The 18,047-nt window shown below is 51.6% G+C and overlaps 1 protein-coding gene across 1 annotated transcript in view; it reads left to right on the top strand.

Annotated features, from left to right (window-relative positions):
- Positions 1-18,047, top strand: part of EPHB1 (EPH receptor B1) — a 414,361-nt gene that overhangs the window by 132,097 nt on the left and 264,217 nt on the right. The window contains exon 2 of the mRNA XM_032408651.1: positions 713-777. Within this exon, the coding sequence (XP_032264542.1) occupies positions 713-777 (65 nt within the window). The remainder of the gene's footprint in view (positions 1-712; positions 778-18,047) is intronic.

Here is an 18,047-nt window from a genome sequence, read left to right as displayed (position 1 = left end):
ACGGCCCCCAGGAGCTCGCTGCTGACTCAGGGTGCTCTTTCCCTTACTGGCCTGGGGGATCAGTAACCAGGAAGCAAGCCACAGGGACCTGGGATTTTGTGCATTTGTGTGAGCCCCAGCTGAGTCTTGGAGGAAGGGGTGGCATGGATCTGGGCCCAGTGGCAAAGGGACCTGTAGGGAGGCTGAGTCTTGGGAGAGTGGTTGGGGCCAGGGGAGTTGATGGGACACCACCCATAGGTGTCAGCGTGGATGCCTGAAAGGGAGGCAGGGGACAGGGGTGGGGAGAAGTAGCGGCAGTCAGATGAGGCTGGAGAGGGACCCCAGTGGGCAGGAAGCGGGCAGAAAGACATGGCCCAGGAAGACCAAGGAATGAATTAAATTTGGTCCTGGGTTGGCATGGCCCTGGAAGAGCCTCTCGAAGAGTACACTGGGAAGAAGCCATGTCTGGGAGTAAAGTGTATGGGCAGGTGATTTCATCCCATGCAGGCGGCTTTCAGGCTCTCAGGGAGAGAACAACGGCTGCAGCATCAGGACACCTGGGTTCTGAGCCGTGGCATCCTGATGAACCTCTTCCTCTCTCTGAGCCTCAGTCTTCACAAAGGGGCCCAAGGCTCCTAACATTGACATTTATAGTCATAAGTAACCTCGTAAGCATAAGGACCACTGTCTAGCAATCCTTCTGACTCACCAGATTTTCTCTTTTGACCCACAGAAACTTTAATGGACACCAGGACAGCTACCGCAGAGCTGGGCTGGACAGCCAATCCTGCATCAGGGGTGAGTGTCAACCATCCGTCCTTCAATCCTGCTGTGCAGTCCCGGGCCTGTAGGATGGCTGGGGGAGCAGAGCCTGCCTAGAGCAGGACCTTTCGGGAGGTGGAATATAGGTGGGAATGGCTGTGTCCCCTGCCCATCCACAGAGAGGTAGCATCAGGGGTCTCAGACCTGAGCTGCTCCCTGGTGTGGTGATGCAGGCCATCTCCTGACGCAGTCCTTCAGGGAGCTGGCTCCCAGGTGACGAGGGCTGTGCCTGTGTGGGGACAGGGGCACTGGCTGCCAAGAGCTGGGCACTCAGGCCAGTGGTACTGGCCCAGGTCAGAAATCTGTGATGCCCACAGGGCTGCCAAGACACAAGGACTTCAGAAGGAGCTGGAGGTCAGAAGGGCTGAGGCTTCCTTTCACCTGGAGCTTGCCTTAGAGAGATATTCTTGATTCATTTGTTCAGTGGTCATGCCCCTGGCCAGACCCTGTTAGCTGTAAGAATGGACCAGCTCCGAGGACCTCATGGCCTCCCATAGGTGTGGGGACCACCATATTCATGAATAGGCTAAAGTACATCTCTTCTCTGTGGCAGTGGAGAGATCAACAGGCAAGTATGGCCCAGAGCTGGGAGTGAGGAACTTAGGAGGGACACATGAGCCTTTGCAGAGAAGGTGCATGCTAATTGGGGTTTACAGAATGTGTAGGGGTTTGACAGGTGGTGAATGGGGAGTCTGCAAAGATAATCCAAGTAGGAGCCATAGTCAATTGGAGGGATAGGGTCATGAAAAGACATGAGAGAGGGGAACCTGTGTTTCTGGAACGTGGCAGGGTATGGACGGTGCTGTGGTGGGGCTGGGCTGTGGGTTGGAATGGGGCATGGTGGTAGAGGACTGTGCCTGCCATGCTGAGGCAGCCTTGTCGATTCTATCCTGCAGGTAATGGACAGAGCCCAGGCAGAGAATAACATGGCCACACTTGCTGATAGGATTGCAGGAAACAGTTGAGAGAAAGCATTTAGGAGCCTCTTTCAGCTGTCTTGGGTGGGTCAGAAGAGTGGGATGAAAGCAGGGCCATTGGAACAAAGCAAAAGCGAAAGCATTGATAGCATTTGGCAACGGATGGACTGCAGGGGGACGGAGTGGGAGATGGAGGAGGGGAGATGACGTTCAGAAGCCTGGCCTGGGTGACTGGCTCACTGCAGGGCTTAATCACCAAGGGAGCGGGCAGGGGAGTGAGTGGACTCTTCATCCCAGCGAGGGGGCTGCGTAAGCTGGGATGGGGCGGCCCACGCCTCCTCTCTCCTTCCCTGCCTTTGGTGGCCTCTAGCCCAGAGCCTGTCTACACCCTGTGGTGCCCATCACAAGGCACAAGGACTGTCGCCCACTTGTGCTGTAGGGACAGTTCTCAATGGGCCACTAGGGTCCCAACAGGCTGTGCATACTCCCCGGCTCTCACCGTACCCCTTCCGCCCACAACACTTACAGAATGCCCCCACTGCCAGGAACTAGCGTCCTGTCTTGGGGCAAGAAGGCAAGGATTAGGATGGGTTGGCATTTTCCAAAGCAGGGCTCAGGGCAAGCGCCAATCCTGTCCACACTGCCCAAGTCCCCGTCCTGCTGGGAGCACTGTGGGCTGCTAGGGAGCCTTTCCCGCTTCTACGAGGGACTTCATGCAAAGCCAATGAGGCAGCCACTTTTCAGGCTGCTGGATATTAAGAACTTGCCACTCTTTTTACAAATTACATTATTGTTTGAAGGCCCGTGTTTTCACAAGGCATCGACATGATTTATGGTTAATTTTCCCCTTGATTTTTGTATACACCACCTGTCTTCTTTAAACTTCTACTCTCCTTTCCCAAGGAAGACTGTCCTTTAGGAAAACACCCAAAGTCAAGTGGTGCCCTTTAGAGACAGCAGCTGGCTGGGCTGCTCTGTGCTTGCCCTCCCACTGGTTAGCAGCCAAGCTCAGCTGTCTTTCCCCGTGCTTTTCTCTCGAGAACATATAGCCAGGTAGCTCTTCTCTTGGTGCCCTGAGCAGTTTCAGAGCCTGGCTGGTTTCTAGTGAGTGGTGGGAGTGTCAGCCTGGCCCTCAGCCGGGGTCAAGTGGGAGGAACAAGGACTATGCTTCCATCTCAAATCCTCTCCCCATTTCCCTCTGTTCTCATCCTAGACAGTTGCTCCCAATTCTCTGAACACCCTAGTGGCTCCCAACTCTGTGTCCCTAGCCCATCTTGCATTGGATGCTCATGGGCATGTCGATCTAAGCCTGGCCTGAGCAGAATTCATCCCCCTGTCCTTCTCCCACCACGTTCTAAAGGCCAAACACTGGAGCGATTCTTCTTTGTCATTTCCAGGCCCATCTGCAGGGACACCTTCACTGCATCCCCTACCATGCTAGGTCCCCATCCCAGCTCTACCGAGGGCCAGGGAGCTTTCCTCAATAGCACTGTGCACAGTTGCATGTTTTGCATCTTTATATGTTGGTGTTGGATTAATGTCTACCCCCCCCCCATTTCTATCACCCCTTTGGTCATACCGTAACCTCCAAGGTAGCTGGGATTCTGCCTCTTTGTTCACCACTGGAAACTGACACCTAGCTCACCACCTGACTCGGCTACTTGTTGAAAGCTTCTGACCTGGGCAAGTGGGTGGATGATGGTGCAGTCTCGGCGATGGGGGACACAGGAGGGGCAGCAAGCTTGGGCAGGAAGAGGCTGAGTTCAGCATGGGACCTGGGGAGTTTGAAGGGCACCCACGGGTCAGGCTGTGCCGGCGCTTGACTTGTGGGCAGTGGAATCAGAAGGCAGGCAGCCTCACGTCAATGGAGGGGAGCCCGGGGCATGGCTGCAGTCTCCCAGGGAGTGTCTGGAGGGAGGAGAGGTGACAGATCTGGATGGGTAACCTGCCTTGAAATGCTGAATACAGAAAGAGGAGCCTGGAAAGGGGACTGAGAAGGTCTGGCTCAGGAGACAGAACACCAAGAGCTGGTCCTTTTACAGAAGCCAGCAGTGTGTCAAGGAGGAAGGGGGGCCAGAAGTGGCAAGTGCTCCTGAGGGTGGCATGGGCTCAGTTACAAGGCCCCTGCTGGTGACCTGTGTGGAGGGTTTCGCAGGGGACAGGAGTCGAAGCCAGAAGGCAAGAGTTGAAGGTCAGTGGGGCAGTAAGTCAATGGAGACAGCACTTTGTGAAGGGGAAGGAAGACCAAACGTGGGGATGGAAGGAATGGGGCTGTGGGCACATTGGCCTTTCAGGGAAAGGGACTCCTTTTCTGTGGAAATGGCAGGACAGAGATAAAGACCTTACAGAGAGATGCGGGTTTGGTGACAGAAGCCATAAAACAGAAAATTCTTTCAATGTTCTGTCTTCTCACTGGGGTTGGAGGCCGGGTTCAGACAGCGAGGGTGGGGGGCCTTGGGCAGCAGGTTTGAGGAGGGTGGGGCAGGTTTGAAGGAACCGCTGCTGTCGGAGAGCTGGGGAGAGGCTGGCGTGTTTAGAAGGAGTGTGGCCAGGCCGTGGTGGCAGGCCATGCATTTGTGACGCCCCAGTCAACAGGCCCCTTCAGCTGCTGACCGTACAAGAGGTAGTGTGCTGGTGGGATCATCTGAGGTATGGGGGTGCAAGAACAGTGGGCTGGAGGAGTAAGGAGCCGAGGACATCGGCCAGAGGAGGTTGGCGTCTTATATCATGTGGGCTCTGTGTGGGTGGGCAGTCCAATTCCTTCCCACAACTTGCAGTTCTCAAGCACAGCCGTGAAGGCTCCCAGCGAGCTCCATAAAAGGAAGGGTCCCATGGGCTCTCCCTGGGGAGCCTCCCTCACAGGCCATGCACTGTGGATAGGGTTCATTGTAATGTCAGTTGGGCCCCCTGGCAGAATGATGCTTCTTCTGGTCAAGGCCAACTCAGTTCCCTGGGGAACGCCCAGGCTATCGGAACACAGAGCCCACACATTGTTTTCAGCTTATATTGCTGGCAAGTGGATTGTACTATTCCATGTCAGAAACGGAAAGTATTTGTGCCCAAATGCAAAATGTTTCTTTCTGATCTAATTGCACCTTTAATTCAAAGCCTTTAGGTTTAACCTGAATCAGAGGCCACCTGGTGAGCAGAGGGAGAAAGTAACACTTATAAAGTCACAAATGCCAGGGAGGAGCTCAGCTCCCAGCAAAGGGTATCCTGGGGACCCTCACTGGTGACACGGGTGACCCCTCCCTCGGGCTGGCTTCATTTATTTCTCCCATGTCCTTGCTTCCAGCCCTGCTACAAAATGTTCCCTGACCTTCACAGTTCAGGGCCTCTGGGCAGTGGGGGAGTTCAGGGAGGCCCCACAATAAACACTCAGTAAGTCCCCCCTCCCTCCCTGCATCACTCTCTGTCTCTCAGGTGTCAGCTCTGTTCTCGTCCCCTTGGGGAGCCCTCCTGGACGCTCCTCTCCACCAGGGCTCAGTAAGGTGCCCTCTTCCTAAAGCCCAGAGGGCTTGGTGTTGACTTCTGACATACTGTCCTCCGCTTCTGACATACTGTCCTCTGCTCTGTTGATGTGTGGTTTCCCCCATGGGCCAGAGGATGGAGCAGCTTTATCTCTGTACCCCTGGTGGCCAGCACTGGCCCAGCAGCGGGTAGGCTCCAGGAGATAGACTCCAATAAATGTTTGTTGGCCCAATAATGAGGACCATTCTTAATACTTCTTGCATCTCCAACCCAGGGTTCTGAACTTAGAAGATGTTCAATTTAGGTTTATTGTAGCCCAATAAAGTGTTTGTTTTAGGCCTCTCAACACCTGATTGGTTGTCAGTATCTTTTTATTTTTTTAAAAAATTTTTAAAAGATTTTATTTATTTATTTGAGAGAGAGAGAGCACAAGCCAGGGGGAGAGGCAGAGGGAGAAGCAGGCTCCCCCACGGAGCAGGGAGCCCAACGCAGGGCTCAATCCTAGGACCCTGAGATCATGACCTGAGCCGAAGGCAGACACTTAACTGACTGAGCCACCCAGATACCCCTGTCAGTATCTTTTTAAAGAGCTTACCTGGTGATGGAAATGGTGCCAGGTTTCCTTAGGTGATGATAAAGGAGACCAGGATATCTACCAGAAGGGGCCAGTTGTTCTCAGATGCTGGGAGGTAGGCTAGAAAAGCAAGGCCAGGTCCCTCTGAAAGGAAGGCTTATTCCACTTGCTTATTGGGAATCCAGCCCTAGAGTTCTTTTACTTCCCAAGAGTTTTGCTAGGGCTCCCTGGTTCTGTGCACCTGGGCCGCCAGTGGCCTCTGTGTTTATGGGACATGTGGCCTGAGTGTGAACATCTACCGGAGTTATCTTCAAAGTGCACTCCGTGGGCTTCCAGACTCCAACTCCATCTGCACTGCCCTCGGGAACCACCTTCATGGCCTGTGACATACTCTGTTCACTACTTTAATATTGGCAACTCTTTATCATGGGAAGTGGAATTTGATGGAGGAAAAATGGAAAAGGAGTCCAGAGCCAACCCTGATGAGCCTTCAGGATGAGCTAGCTGGCTGTGTGTGCCTTTATATATATGTGTGTCTGTGTACATATATGTGTATGTATGTGTGTATATTTGTGTGTATATATATGTATATGTGTGCATGTGTATATATGTGCACATGTATATATGTATGTGTATATGTGAGTATATGTGCATCTGTATATATGTGTGTATACGTGTGTCTTTGTACGTGTGCATGTATGTGTGTGTATGTTTATATGTGTGTATGTGTGTATGTATGTGTGTATGTGTCTGTGTATATGTATATGTGTGTATATATGGTCATCTGTATATATATGTGTGTGTGTATATGTGCACATGTGTATATATATGTGTATATGTGAGTATATGTGCATCTGTATATATGTGTGTATATGTGTGTCTTTGTGTGTATGTGTGCATGTATGTGTGTGTGTTTATATGTGTGTATGTGTGTGTGTATGTGTCTGTATATATGTGTATATATGGTCATGTGTGTGTATATGTGTGTGTGTGTATGTGTGAAGTTAAATGAGTTGATTCATTTCATGCCCCTGCAGGCAGTTCCTAGAGTTCTGAAAATACCTTAAATGACGGGAGGGTTATTGGACTTAGTGGCAGAGCTTCCAGAGGAGGCCACTGTGAAGGGAACAACACGCATTTGAATGCTTGTGTCTGGTAAACCAACTCAGTAAGTCCCGACAACAAGAGACACGTTTGCGAGAGCAGGAACAAGAGGGCCTTACTGCACAGCCGCTCCTTGCTGGCCACCTGTGGACACTCGTGGACCCTCGGCTGTCCCTGGCTGCCTCGCACTCCCTGTCTGTCAGTCTTCCAGGCACCCCCGCCGGCTGCCCTTATCATGGGAATGAGGAAGGCATGCTCAGGAGAGAAATCCACTCTAATAACACCCCATTCGTTCCAAGGCCACGCAAAATCAATTGAAATTTGTCTGTCTGCTGGATGAGAAGTTCTGGAGGAGCCCTGAAGGCTCAGGCCCTGGCATCAAATAAACTGCAGCTCCCAGCTGTGTGATCTTGGACTGGGCGTTGAGACTCTCTCAGCTCCAGGTTCCCCTCTCCTCAGTGGGGCAAGCACGGCACCTCTTTCCATAGATGAAACAAGCCAGTAAAACATTTTCCCCGGTAAACACTCAAGAAGTGTTAGCACAGTACTAACCCTGTGAAGGGCTGGATTTTCTCTTTTCTTTATTTGATGACTCAAGCATGTTAATGAAGACAGAAAAGCCTGAGCTAAATTAGGCAAATCCTAGGGAAATTTCGCTCTGGGCAAAATGATTTTGTGAATGGAGTTTTATGGTGTTTGAATTTCAGGCCTTGCCTTGGTTATCCTTCCTCAGACTGGTACCACCGCCTGGGACTTGGGAGCCTTCGGCCCGGTCGCTGATCGCTGGAAGCCACACTCTTGTATCAGTCAGGGTTCTCCGGTGGCCAATGACAGAAAAGCCCACCTGAGTCTTAAAGGAGGTGCCCTGGCTCGTGTAACTGAATGGTACAGAGGCTGATGTGGTTTCTTGTGTGGGCCACGCACACGTTAATCCTCACAACAGTCCCATTTTACAGATGAGGAAACTAAGGCACAGAATCAGCTGTGAAATTACTTCCAGTCACATGGCTGGAAAGTACCAGAGCTGACGTCTAACCTCCTGCAGTCTGTTCTCCTGCTGACAACCACGCAGTACCATCTTTCCCAATGAAATGCCGCCCACCACGGAGGCTTCTGAGGCTGTCTCCAGGAGGAACTCCCAGGTTGTGTTGCTGTGGGCTCCTCGAATTCAGGCTCAGTATATAAATGAGAGATGGATGGTATCCTTTTCCCGAGCTATTACCAGGATGAATATTTCTTTCTCCACTGAGAGACGCCTTGCCTCCTGGGGAGTGGGCCTCTGCCCTCCCTGCTCTCTCCCTCCGTTCCTCTCCTCCCCTGGCCTCCTCAGGTAAACCACTGAGATAAGTCAGAGCTCCCCACCCTGGGCCTCCCACCCACTCTTTATCTTTTTCTCTCGCTACCAAAAGGCCTGTAATTAGGAAACATTAGCAGGCTCCAAACAGCTTTCATACCTGAAACATCCTCTGTAATTGCACCCAGCCGTGCTCTTCCCTGGCTATTAATGTCACTTTTATGAAGCAATGAGGAACAAAACACCCCGAGGCACTTAAAACATTTTTTTATATAATATGCATCTTTTAGGAATGGAAGTTTCAAATCACCTGCCTGACAGAGACAGTGATAGACAAAGGCACGGGGGCCTGGGAGGTGGGGCCCTGGGGAGAGAAAGGGAAGCCGAGAGGTGCTGAGGTGCCCCAGGCTACCCTGGGAAGAGTGTGATCTCCGAGGCTGAGGCTGGGTTGGCCGAGGCCCAGTGGTTCCCCAGGGGAGGAGAGGTGGGTCAAATGAGCAGCAAGGGCACCGTTCTGCCTGGCTTCATCAAGTGTGATTGCTCTCTCATGGGGCTTTTATATGAGATCTTTTTCGTGGGCATGTGTGGGCTTCTAACAGAGAGGTGAATAGAATGTTACAGATGACCAGTGTCCTTGAGTAGCAGACTAATTATGATATTGGTTGCAGAAATACGTGGGGTATGACTGTGTATGTGTGTGTGCGGATGAGGTAGGAGGGGAGGAGGGAGAGAATTAAGGGAGAGATGTTTCCCTAGCTTGCTGTATGAAAGAACTTTGGGAGTTGTGGTGGGTCACCAGAACCTTACTGTCTGGCAGATTTATCTTCTTGCTCTTGGAAAGGGCTCACAGACTTGTTCATCAGCAGAGCAGGAGATGTTTCTGTCTGCAGACTCTGAGAGGGAACCCCAGAGGTCACCCAGCCCCCCTTCCCTGTTTTGGAGGCAGGCTTAACCTTCGTTTGCCCAGACAGACAGGTGTCTTTCCTCTTCTCTAAAACCTTCCCTAGAAAGGCAGTTGCCCCACCACATCCCTTGTTCCAACGCTAAAAGCCTTTTGCCACTGATAGGTGAGCCTGAGGACCAACTGCCTGATGACAGATCTCCTCAAGTTGAAGGCAGGAGTGGCTCTCATGGCTATGGAAGGAAACAGGGCTCCTGACTCAGGTCCCAGGGCTGAGGTGGGGCAGCAGGGGCTCAGTGCCCTGAGAGCCTGAACTCACAGCTCCCTCACACGGCCTGTCTTGGCAAAGGAAAGAAATGGGGGAAGACAAACCTTTAGAAGGAAGGTGAGGCAGAGTTTAGAGGTCTAGCAAGGATGGGTAGGAAGAAAATGGAAGAAGAGGGAGGGTCATAGTGGGCAGAGACAGATGAGGACACTGAGTCTGGCTCTGGAGGCTGGAGCTTGGCCTCTGTGGGAACAGAGCAGCCCTCCGATGATGCCTTTGGATTTCCCTCCCCTTACGGCCAGAAGTACTAGAATAATTAGGCCCAAATCCCCCTGTATGGGAATCTCCCCTTACCCGCAGTTTTACTTCCGTGGTTTTATTTACTCACGGTCAACTGTGGTCCAGAAGCAGACGATCCTCCTTCTGATGTATCGTCAGAAGGTCAGTGGTAGCTGAACGCTAGGTCACAATACCTGCATCATGCCCCTCATTCCATCTCATCATTTAGACATGTTAGCATCTCATATCATGGGTGAGTACTGTGCAATAAGATATTTTAAGAGAGAGACACCACATTCACATAACTTTCATTACAGTAGATTGTTATAATAGTTCTATTTTATTATGAGTTCTGGTTGTAAATCTCTTACTGTGCCTGATTTATAAATTAAATGTCATCATAGGTATGGATGCACAGGAAAAACATATAGGGTTTGGGACTACCCACAGTTTCAGGCCTCGTCTTGGGGGTGTTAGAATAGGTCCCCCACGGATAAGGGGGGCCTCCTGTACTTCCAATAGTATAAAGGAGCAAGCCCAGCATTTGGAATCTAATGTTCTGGGTTTATATCCATTTTCCTTTAAGTTCTTTAATGTCTCTGAGCCCATTTTCTGCCCTATCGCATGGGTAATGTAAGATCTTATTTATACAGTGGTTGGCAAGATTCGATAGTGTTTGCCTTCTTTGTAAACTCTGAAGCTCAGTCAGGACCGCTTGCCCTGGCTAGTACTAGTGGTTGCAGTGACTCTTGGTGGAGGGACGGAACTGGCCTGGGATGAGGGTGTGAACTGGTTGAGGGGGCCCCTGAGAAATGAGATCAGCATTCCAGCATTTCTGATGGGAAATTGCTCTTGCATGGATACCGTCTGAGGGTGCACTGTGTTATTAATAACCAGGTTATTGTTCATAATAGTGCTGTTACTTGTCACCCTTAATTAAGTACCAGCTGTGTCCCAGGCACTGAAAATTGCATGTATGACCTCCCTGAACTTTCACCACGACCGTGCAAGTGAGGTGATATTTCTTCCCATTTTACAGAGCAGACACTGAGACTCAGGGCAATTACCCAGAGTCACAGGACTGCTTAGGGCTGTCGCTGAGACTGCAGGCCTGTCTGGACACAAAGCTCACTCTTGTACCTCTGTCCCCGAGGACGTGTGAGGAATGGATCTCAGAGTCATGCATCACTGAGAAGCTAGAGAAGAGGGGCGAGGAGAGGCAAAAGTTTCCCTGTTTTCTACAAAGGGAAAGGATAGGTCTGAAAGCCGTGTGCTAGTGAGTAGTGTGCATTTCAAGCCCCCCATGAATTGTTTTTTAGAGCAAGCTGTATGGGAGGAGTTGGAGCAGATTGGTGATGGGTGGATCTGGGGGCAGGGAGCAGCAGGTCCAGGAGGACCTGGCGGGGGACCAGGGGATGGCTGGCTCCAGACGGTGATGGAGGAGCCTGTGGGTCAGCTTCCACCCCTGGACCTCGGCGAATGTTCAGGAAGTGAGGACTCCTAGGAAGGGAGATAGGTGAAGGGATGGGTCCCATTGAGTTGCTTTGTCCCATCCAGTGGCCTCATTGGCAGTTCTGCAGAACCAGCCCCTGCTCTGTTGGAGGTGCTCTTCTGCTGATGGAATAGAGGGGGGTCTGGTCATGGCACGTCCTCTTCTCCATGGACACTGTCCCACTCACCACTCTGGTGGTGACAGGCATGCCCGACACATTTCCCATTTCCCGGTGTCACAAAGGACAGCCAACATGAAAGATGTTGGAGTCAAGATTTAAACTTACCTTGCTGATGGGGAAGGAGAGCTCTGCCTTCAAACGAAATGGTCAGTGGTAATGGGCTGCATTTACATGTACATATCAATGGCGACAAGCCAGGGATGACTCAGGTGGGCAGTGCCTCAGGGGGCAGGGACTTGCATGTGCCTAGTAGGGGGTCACCAGGGATTGTGTTATTCAGAGAATGTTTGTGGACCTGGGAACCTCAGCCCAAAGACAATCTAGCAAAGTCAAGGAGGCAAAGGAGTGAGATCAGAGTCCTCCCCAGGCTTCCCAGACCGACCACACGCTAGCCTCCCCAGTCCCAGGAAAAAATGCCCTGGAGTGGGGCACATACAGTGGCCACATCCTCACCATCAGGAGGGAGTCGACAGGATGGGGGACAGTGTGTCCTCTCCCCAGGCTAGATTTGATTTTCTTGCACCCTGAGAATGGAAATTCTCCCCCACTCTGAGAATGGCAGGAAGCCAAGAACTTCAGGGAGGCCAGCCTCTTCCTCCCCCACCATGGCCTCCTCTCTTGTCTCCAGGATGGCTCCAGCTGGCCACAGCCAGCCTGGCCCTCGTGCAGTCAACACTCTCTGCACCCAAGAAATGAGGAGCCCGTGTCCCTAGCCTCTGACCCAGTGTGGTGGCCCGGCTTCAGGGCCGGCCTCCGCTACGGAGCAGAGATCCCTCCGAGCTGCAGGGACAAGTCCTCAGCTTCTCCCAGTGGTAACTCTGCTCCTCATCAGTGTAACCCAGATCCGGGCAGAGCAGAATTAGGCAGCTGGGGCCTGGGGGCCTGCAGCTCCCGCCCCTGCCTTGTTCGACAAGGCCTTGTTGGACAGCAGTGAGGACCACATTCAATCGACAGCTTAAGATAATCACATGTGTGAGGCACTGGGATAATGACAGCTGAATACCCTGCCACGGTTGCCATAGTGACCAGCCAAGCACTGGTTCCCTCCTTTTTTTTTCTTTCTTGTTTTCTGGGCCTCCTTGTTATGGGGCTGGCTGGTGGGGTGGGGGCTGAGTTTGGGAAATGGGAAAGAGGAGGGAAGGGGGAGGGGGAGACCCAAGAGGGGCAGCCCATTATACTCTCTTTAAATACCCCAGCTGGAGGTGTTTTAAATCCCAACAGAGACAGAGAGAAACAGTGTCTTAATCCCTAGCTCCCTGGGAATTATTTAAAGGGATCTTGTCAGAAGGATGAATTTGTCACTGTTGCAGTGTCAACAGCGGCGGCAGCTGTCCTAATGGCTGAGGACCCCACTCCAGGCAGGGCCTGGTACGAGCTGCTGCTGCCTGGTGGAGGTTACCGTGGCCCCGGGGGCTGTGGACAAGGAGCCCCCTCCCGAGGCACAAGCCTACAGTGTTTCTCCTGGCGTGCTGGCAGAGACCGGGCTGTGAGATGTGCCAGGATGCAAAGAGATGCGTGCCATCTGGACCTTGGGCCCAGCCAGCCTCGCTCTCCCTGCGTGGGGCTCCCAGAGCCTCGGGATCTCTGAGCAGGGAGAGGTGCTCAGTCTGGCTGGGAATGGGCAGAGCCGACCAGTGCTCATAAGACAATTGGTGGGTGGGCATACCCAAGGGAGGGCACACAGGCCCTACCTGGGCCACAGCCAGCACCCCCAACCACACACGGGCACACACACACACACACACACACACACACACGTACGCACCCGTGCATGTGCCAAAGATGATACCCAGGTGCAAACAACCAGACAGACAGGGAAGAGTCATAGGTCATACACACCATAGAAGGAGAGCCAAGACTTTTAAGGAAAAATAACAGATCTGTGCTCAGAGAGAGGCTAAGCATGTGTCTCTGGAGGGCTGATATCCATAATAACTGACTTGCAGAGGTCCCTTACTCAGATGTGAGTACTTTACATGAATTGTCATATTTAATCCTCACGACCATCTCCTGAGGTAGGTCCTATTAGTGTCCCTGTGACAGAGAAGCATCCGAGGCTAAGAGAGGTTTAAGGACTTGTCCCTGGTCACACAGCCGTGTCTGGCTGACTCCAGAGTCTGTGAATCAAACTCTTGGGCTAAACCAGGGGTCACCATGACTTCTGGAGTTCAACGTTAGGCATGGTGACAGCAGTGCTGCTTAATCCCAGCCCTTTTCTGGTAAGCACAAAAATCTCCTTCCCAGCCAAACAGATGTGTTCTGCTCAGGGCCGTTTCTCCTGCTTCCATCTCAAGACAATATTTCTTGCATTTTTCCGTCCAATCATTTTTAAGAGAATTTTGTAGAGACTCTTAGAGACTGCATTGGGAAACAATGAGTATGTTTTCCATATTCTAATCATTTCCATATCTAACTGTGTCCCTTCCCGCACTTCCCCGTTCTCTTCTGCATCGCAGAGAGTAAGTAGTTGAGGGAATGGGTGGCCTTGTACTACTGCAGGAGGAAAGCCCATTCAAGCAGTCCCTGGTAGCCGGTCCAGTTCTTGGGCACACCACATGGAGCCGTGGTAATGAGTGGGGGGCCGTTCCTGTCCTCCCAGCCCAGCACATCTGGGAGGAAAATTAAGGCTATTGGGAGGTTGAGCTAGTGCTCGCAGCCCTCAGGGGGCCATCGCATAAATGGCCGCCTTGGTTGGTTGGTGTACTAAATGGTAGATCCCTCAGGGCTTGTAGGAATTTATGCCCCATGGACCACATTTTACATTTTAATTAGCCTTCTAGCTTGTCTAATATCCCAGCTCTTTCAGGCCTAGTGTACTGTCTACACCGGAGCCGCGTCCTTGGGGTCCAGGCTGATTGGGTAGCAGCTCCAGCCCGGCCCGAGCAATCTGCTACCCCAAAGAATCGGGGGCCTCCTGTGGGCTCTGTGAAGTTGTGTGCTGTCCCGGCCTCAGTGGGCTTCTGGTTCAGAGACGCAGCCATCTCTAACTGGGGTCTGAAAGTGGGTCTTTGGGTTTCCTCTGATGGGGCAGTGCCAGGGATGTTCCATATGGTTCCACGGGGCATGTTGGCAGTGACGGTTTGCAGAATAACAGGTTCCCTCCAACAGAAGTTTTTGCCCAAATACAGACTGCCGAATGGGACCAAAGCCTGGGCGCAGTGTCCAATTTCCTCTCCTTGTAGTTCGAGCTGGTGGCTGACAATGCTCCAGAGATTGCCTAGTTGAGAGAAGGGAATCCATGCTGAACCCTGCCCAGAGGAAGCCCTGGAGATTCCAGGAGGGGCAGGGAAGGAGGCCCCTGGCTGTCCCTCGGGGTCTGTGGGGAGGTGGATTTCGGCCCTTTCGTCCTGCCCTTCTGTTGACCAGAGGCAGGATTATTTATTCAAGTTGGAGGAGATGATTTCCACATCCTGATGTGTCAGCCAGAGGTGGATCCTGCGGTTAACATAACAATGGGGGTGTTGCTGATGATAATGGAAATGATAACTGGTACTTACTGAATGGAAGTTATGTGCAGGCACGGGTGCAAGATGAGTTACTTACATGATCTCAGTCCTCCAGGCACCCACCAAGGTAAATAGTCTTTTGCAGATGAGGAAACTAACACTCAGAAAATCATTCATGGTTACAGAGCTGTAATGGGAGAGGTGGGGCCCGCCTGGCCTCTTGGCAACCTCTCCTGCCTCACCTCCTTCCTCTTCCCCTTACCCTGTGCGATCTGGCGGCCACCTTGGCTTCCAGGCTTTCTTGGCAATGTGCTAGGCACACTCCTGCTCCCAGAGAGTTCATTCTTGTTCTCTGAGCCTGGAATGCCCCTCTCGTGTGTGCCTTCCAGGCCGGTGGCTCTGGCGTGTCATTTAGATCTTTGCTTCAAAGAGGACCTTCCCTGATGACCCCACTGCCGGCTGTCACTCTGTCCCCTTACTTGTTCCTCAAGAGTATTGAACAGTCTGACTTGATATTATTCATTTGTTTGCTTGTTCATCCTTTGGTTCGCTCTATTAGAACATGAGGCCCCACGAGGGCAGGGACTTTGTCTCTTGCTCACTGCTGGGTCCCCAGCACCCAGAACACTGTTTGGGGATGTCATAGATGTGCAATCCTTTATTTAAAAAGTGAGTTAAATGCGCTGGGCTTCATACAAATCAGAATAGCTAGGATCTTGCTGGGCTAATAGAGGCCACAAAGCCGATTTCAGTGATATCTTCCTCCTCAATAGCAGTGTCCAGAGGAGATGTCCTTCCTGGCCAGGCCCCAGGGAAATGGCTTATTCAGGGCAATTCTTAGGATGCAGTGCTGTGGTAGCCTTTGGGCATTCGGGAGGGGCAGGGTCTACGCCGGTATGTTGCAGCAGTCCAGGGAGCTGGTAACTATCACAAGTCTTTCCAGAACTCCGTGCTTGGAACTGTCTTCAGAGACATACAGTGGAATCAGCTTGCTTCTCTTAACTTCATTTTATAGCAGCTCTTCATTTTTGAGCAAAGAATATTATTTCTTAGCTTGTTCCTCCATCTGACTCATCAGATTTGGCTCCAGATGACTTTTTCCCTTTTCTAAAATTCAAATCCACTCTTGGAGGATAAAGAATGTGTTAGAGTTTCTGAAGGTTGTTCTAGAAGTCCGTGTGGATGGGCAGGTAGAGAGAATTCACGGCAGTGGTTTTGAAGGGGAACAGCATGTTTTACACACACACACACACACACTCATACACCACACACACACACACACACTCATACACCACACACACACACACACACGCACACACACACAACCAGACTGTGAATATACTGGCCACTCTTGAGCAACAGACCTGCGAGATCTGACTTCCAACAAGGAAGTTTAACAAACCCAGATCTTGGAGGAACCTAGAGCTGTCTTTCTCATACATCAAAGTCATGGTCTCAAAGCCTGAACAAGTACTTTCTAATGGATGTCATTGTTTTCTTTACTACGCTTATCTCAAGGACTCAAGGACGGGTGGTCCATTTGCATCAATAATAGTGCCCTTTCAAAGGCTGTTAATATTCTGCTGGTTGTGCAAAACTGCTTTGTTTCTTTTCCCAGGCAGGAGTTAGCTGGGTGTCCCCAGCAAAGGACCAGGGGCTAAGGAGGCGGAGAACTTAAGGAACAGACCCAGGGCCTTGCTCATTCCCTCAATCTTCCAGTATTTATTAAGGGCTAGTTGCTGGGATTGTGCAGGGGTCCCCAACACAGTGCAGCCCGCTAAGGACAAGCCCGTGCGGAAGATGGATTTGTGTTTTAGAAAACTCACCGGGGCAGGGGAGATAAAGAGAAAGACTGGCAGAGTGACTAGGAGAGGGAGGGACTTCAGCGGGGAAAGGGGCAGACTGCGTGGATGAGCTATGGAGGAGCCTGGAGACATGGGTTTGGCACTGTCACTGCAGGATGGGGAACAGAAATGGGGAGGGCGGAGTCTAGAGTGCTTCTTGGATCGCTGGCATGGGGACCGGCTGGTGCAGGTTCCATCCAGGGGCAGGAGGACTGCAGAGAACATGGGGGCGCGCCAGATGTTCATCAGGAGGCGTCCAGCAGCCAGCTGGAGCAAAGAGTCTGGGGCACCGGGGAGACCTGGAGGTTGGTGACTTACCCTGAGGTGGCTGCAGCCTTGTGTGCTGATGGCATCTCCCAGGGTAAAAAGGGAAAGGAGAAGGGATTCCGGAGAAAACAGTGGATTTCACTGGTCCCAGACGTTACTGAATAAAAACGCAGGTGTGTAATACCGGTGCTGCAAAGCTGAATGCATGGGGTTATTTTGCTTGTCAAAATCAACTAATAAATTAGTCAAAACATAATTCCCTGTCCTCAAGGAGCTCACAGCCTGGTAGCTCCAAAGTCATACATGGAGCAATTAACAAATAGTTCAAAGCAGTGTATTATGAAATGCGAAATTGTGTGGAATAAGCTCAGTCATGCTTTAAGCATTCGGAAAAATGGTAGCTGAATACAAGCTAGGACGGCGTCACGGAGAACAGGATACCTGAGCCCCCTCACAAGAGGGAGCCACACCGAGAGCTTGGCTCGACCACCCATCAGCTGCCTGGCTTTAGGCCAACTATTGAATGTCTCTGGGCCTCAGTGTGCCCATTTGTCAACAAAAGGTTTTGGTCTACATGACCTACAGTGGTTTCCAGCCAGATCTGTTCTTCTTTGGGTCTCGGAGGGATTGAGATGGCATGAGGGTGGGGTAGAAGAAAGGTGTCACGCCGGTCAGAACATCAACAGCAGCAGCAAGAGGCGGGGATGGGCAGTGTCTCAGGGTGCAGATGTGAGAGGATGTGGCCCTGGTTTGAACCCTTGCCATCTCTTGCCTGTTCTGTTGTCATTACTTTCTGACAAACAGCAAGCCAGGGCATAAGTCCAGGCAACAAGTCATGCCAGCCCTAGCGCATGGTCCTGGGGATGCAAGAGAGAAGCCAAATAAGAGGAACATTGTTCTGGAAGAAATGGTAAATTATGGTGACAAAGTGGGTGTGTTAGACACGGAGGGCGCTTTTGGCCTGATACCTGCCTGATTCCGGGCTGGAAAATCAGGTGGTCCTTCAGTGGGCTCCTGGGCCCAAGGTTCTGATCCCATCTTTGGACGACCCCGGTGATTTTACTCAGGCTCCCAGCATCAGTGATAGGATTCCACTTCCTTGGCCACCTGTCCCCTCTCTCGTTGCCATCTTTGCCTCAACTTAGGCATCACTTGTTCATCCACAAATAAACTTGGTCAAGCAAATACTGGTCACTTGGGATATAGGGATA

The sequence above is a fragment of the Phoca vitulina genome, unplaced genomic scaffold, assembly GCF_004348235.1.
Source record: "Phoca vitulina isolate PV1807 unplaced genomic scaffold, GSC_HSeal_1.0 scaffold10, whole genome shotgun sequence".
Classification (NCBI taxonomy): domain Eukaryota; kingdom Metazoa; phylum Chordata; class Mammalia; order Carnivora; family Phocidae; genus Phoca; species Phoca vitulina.
This window is presented reverse-complemented; position numbering and strand designations above follow the sequence as displayed.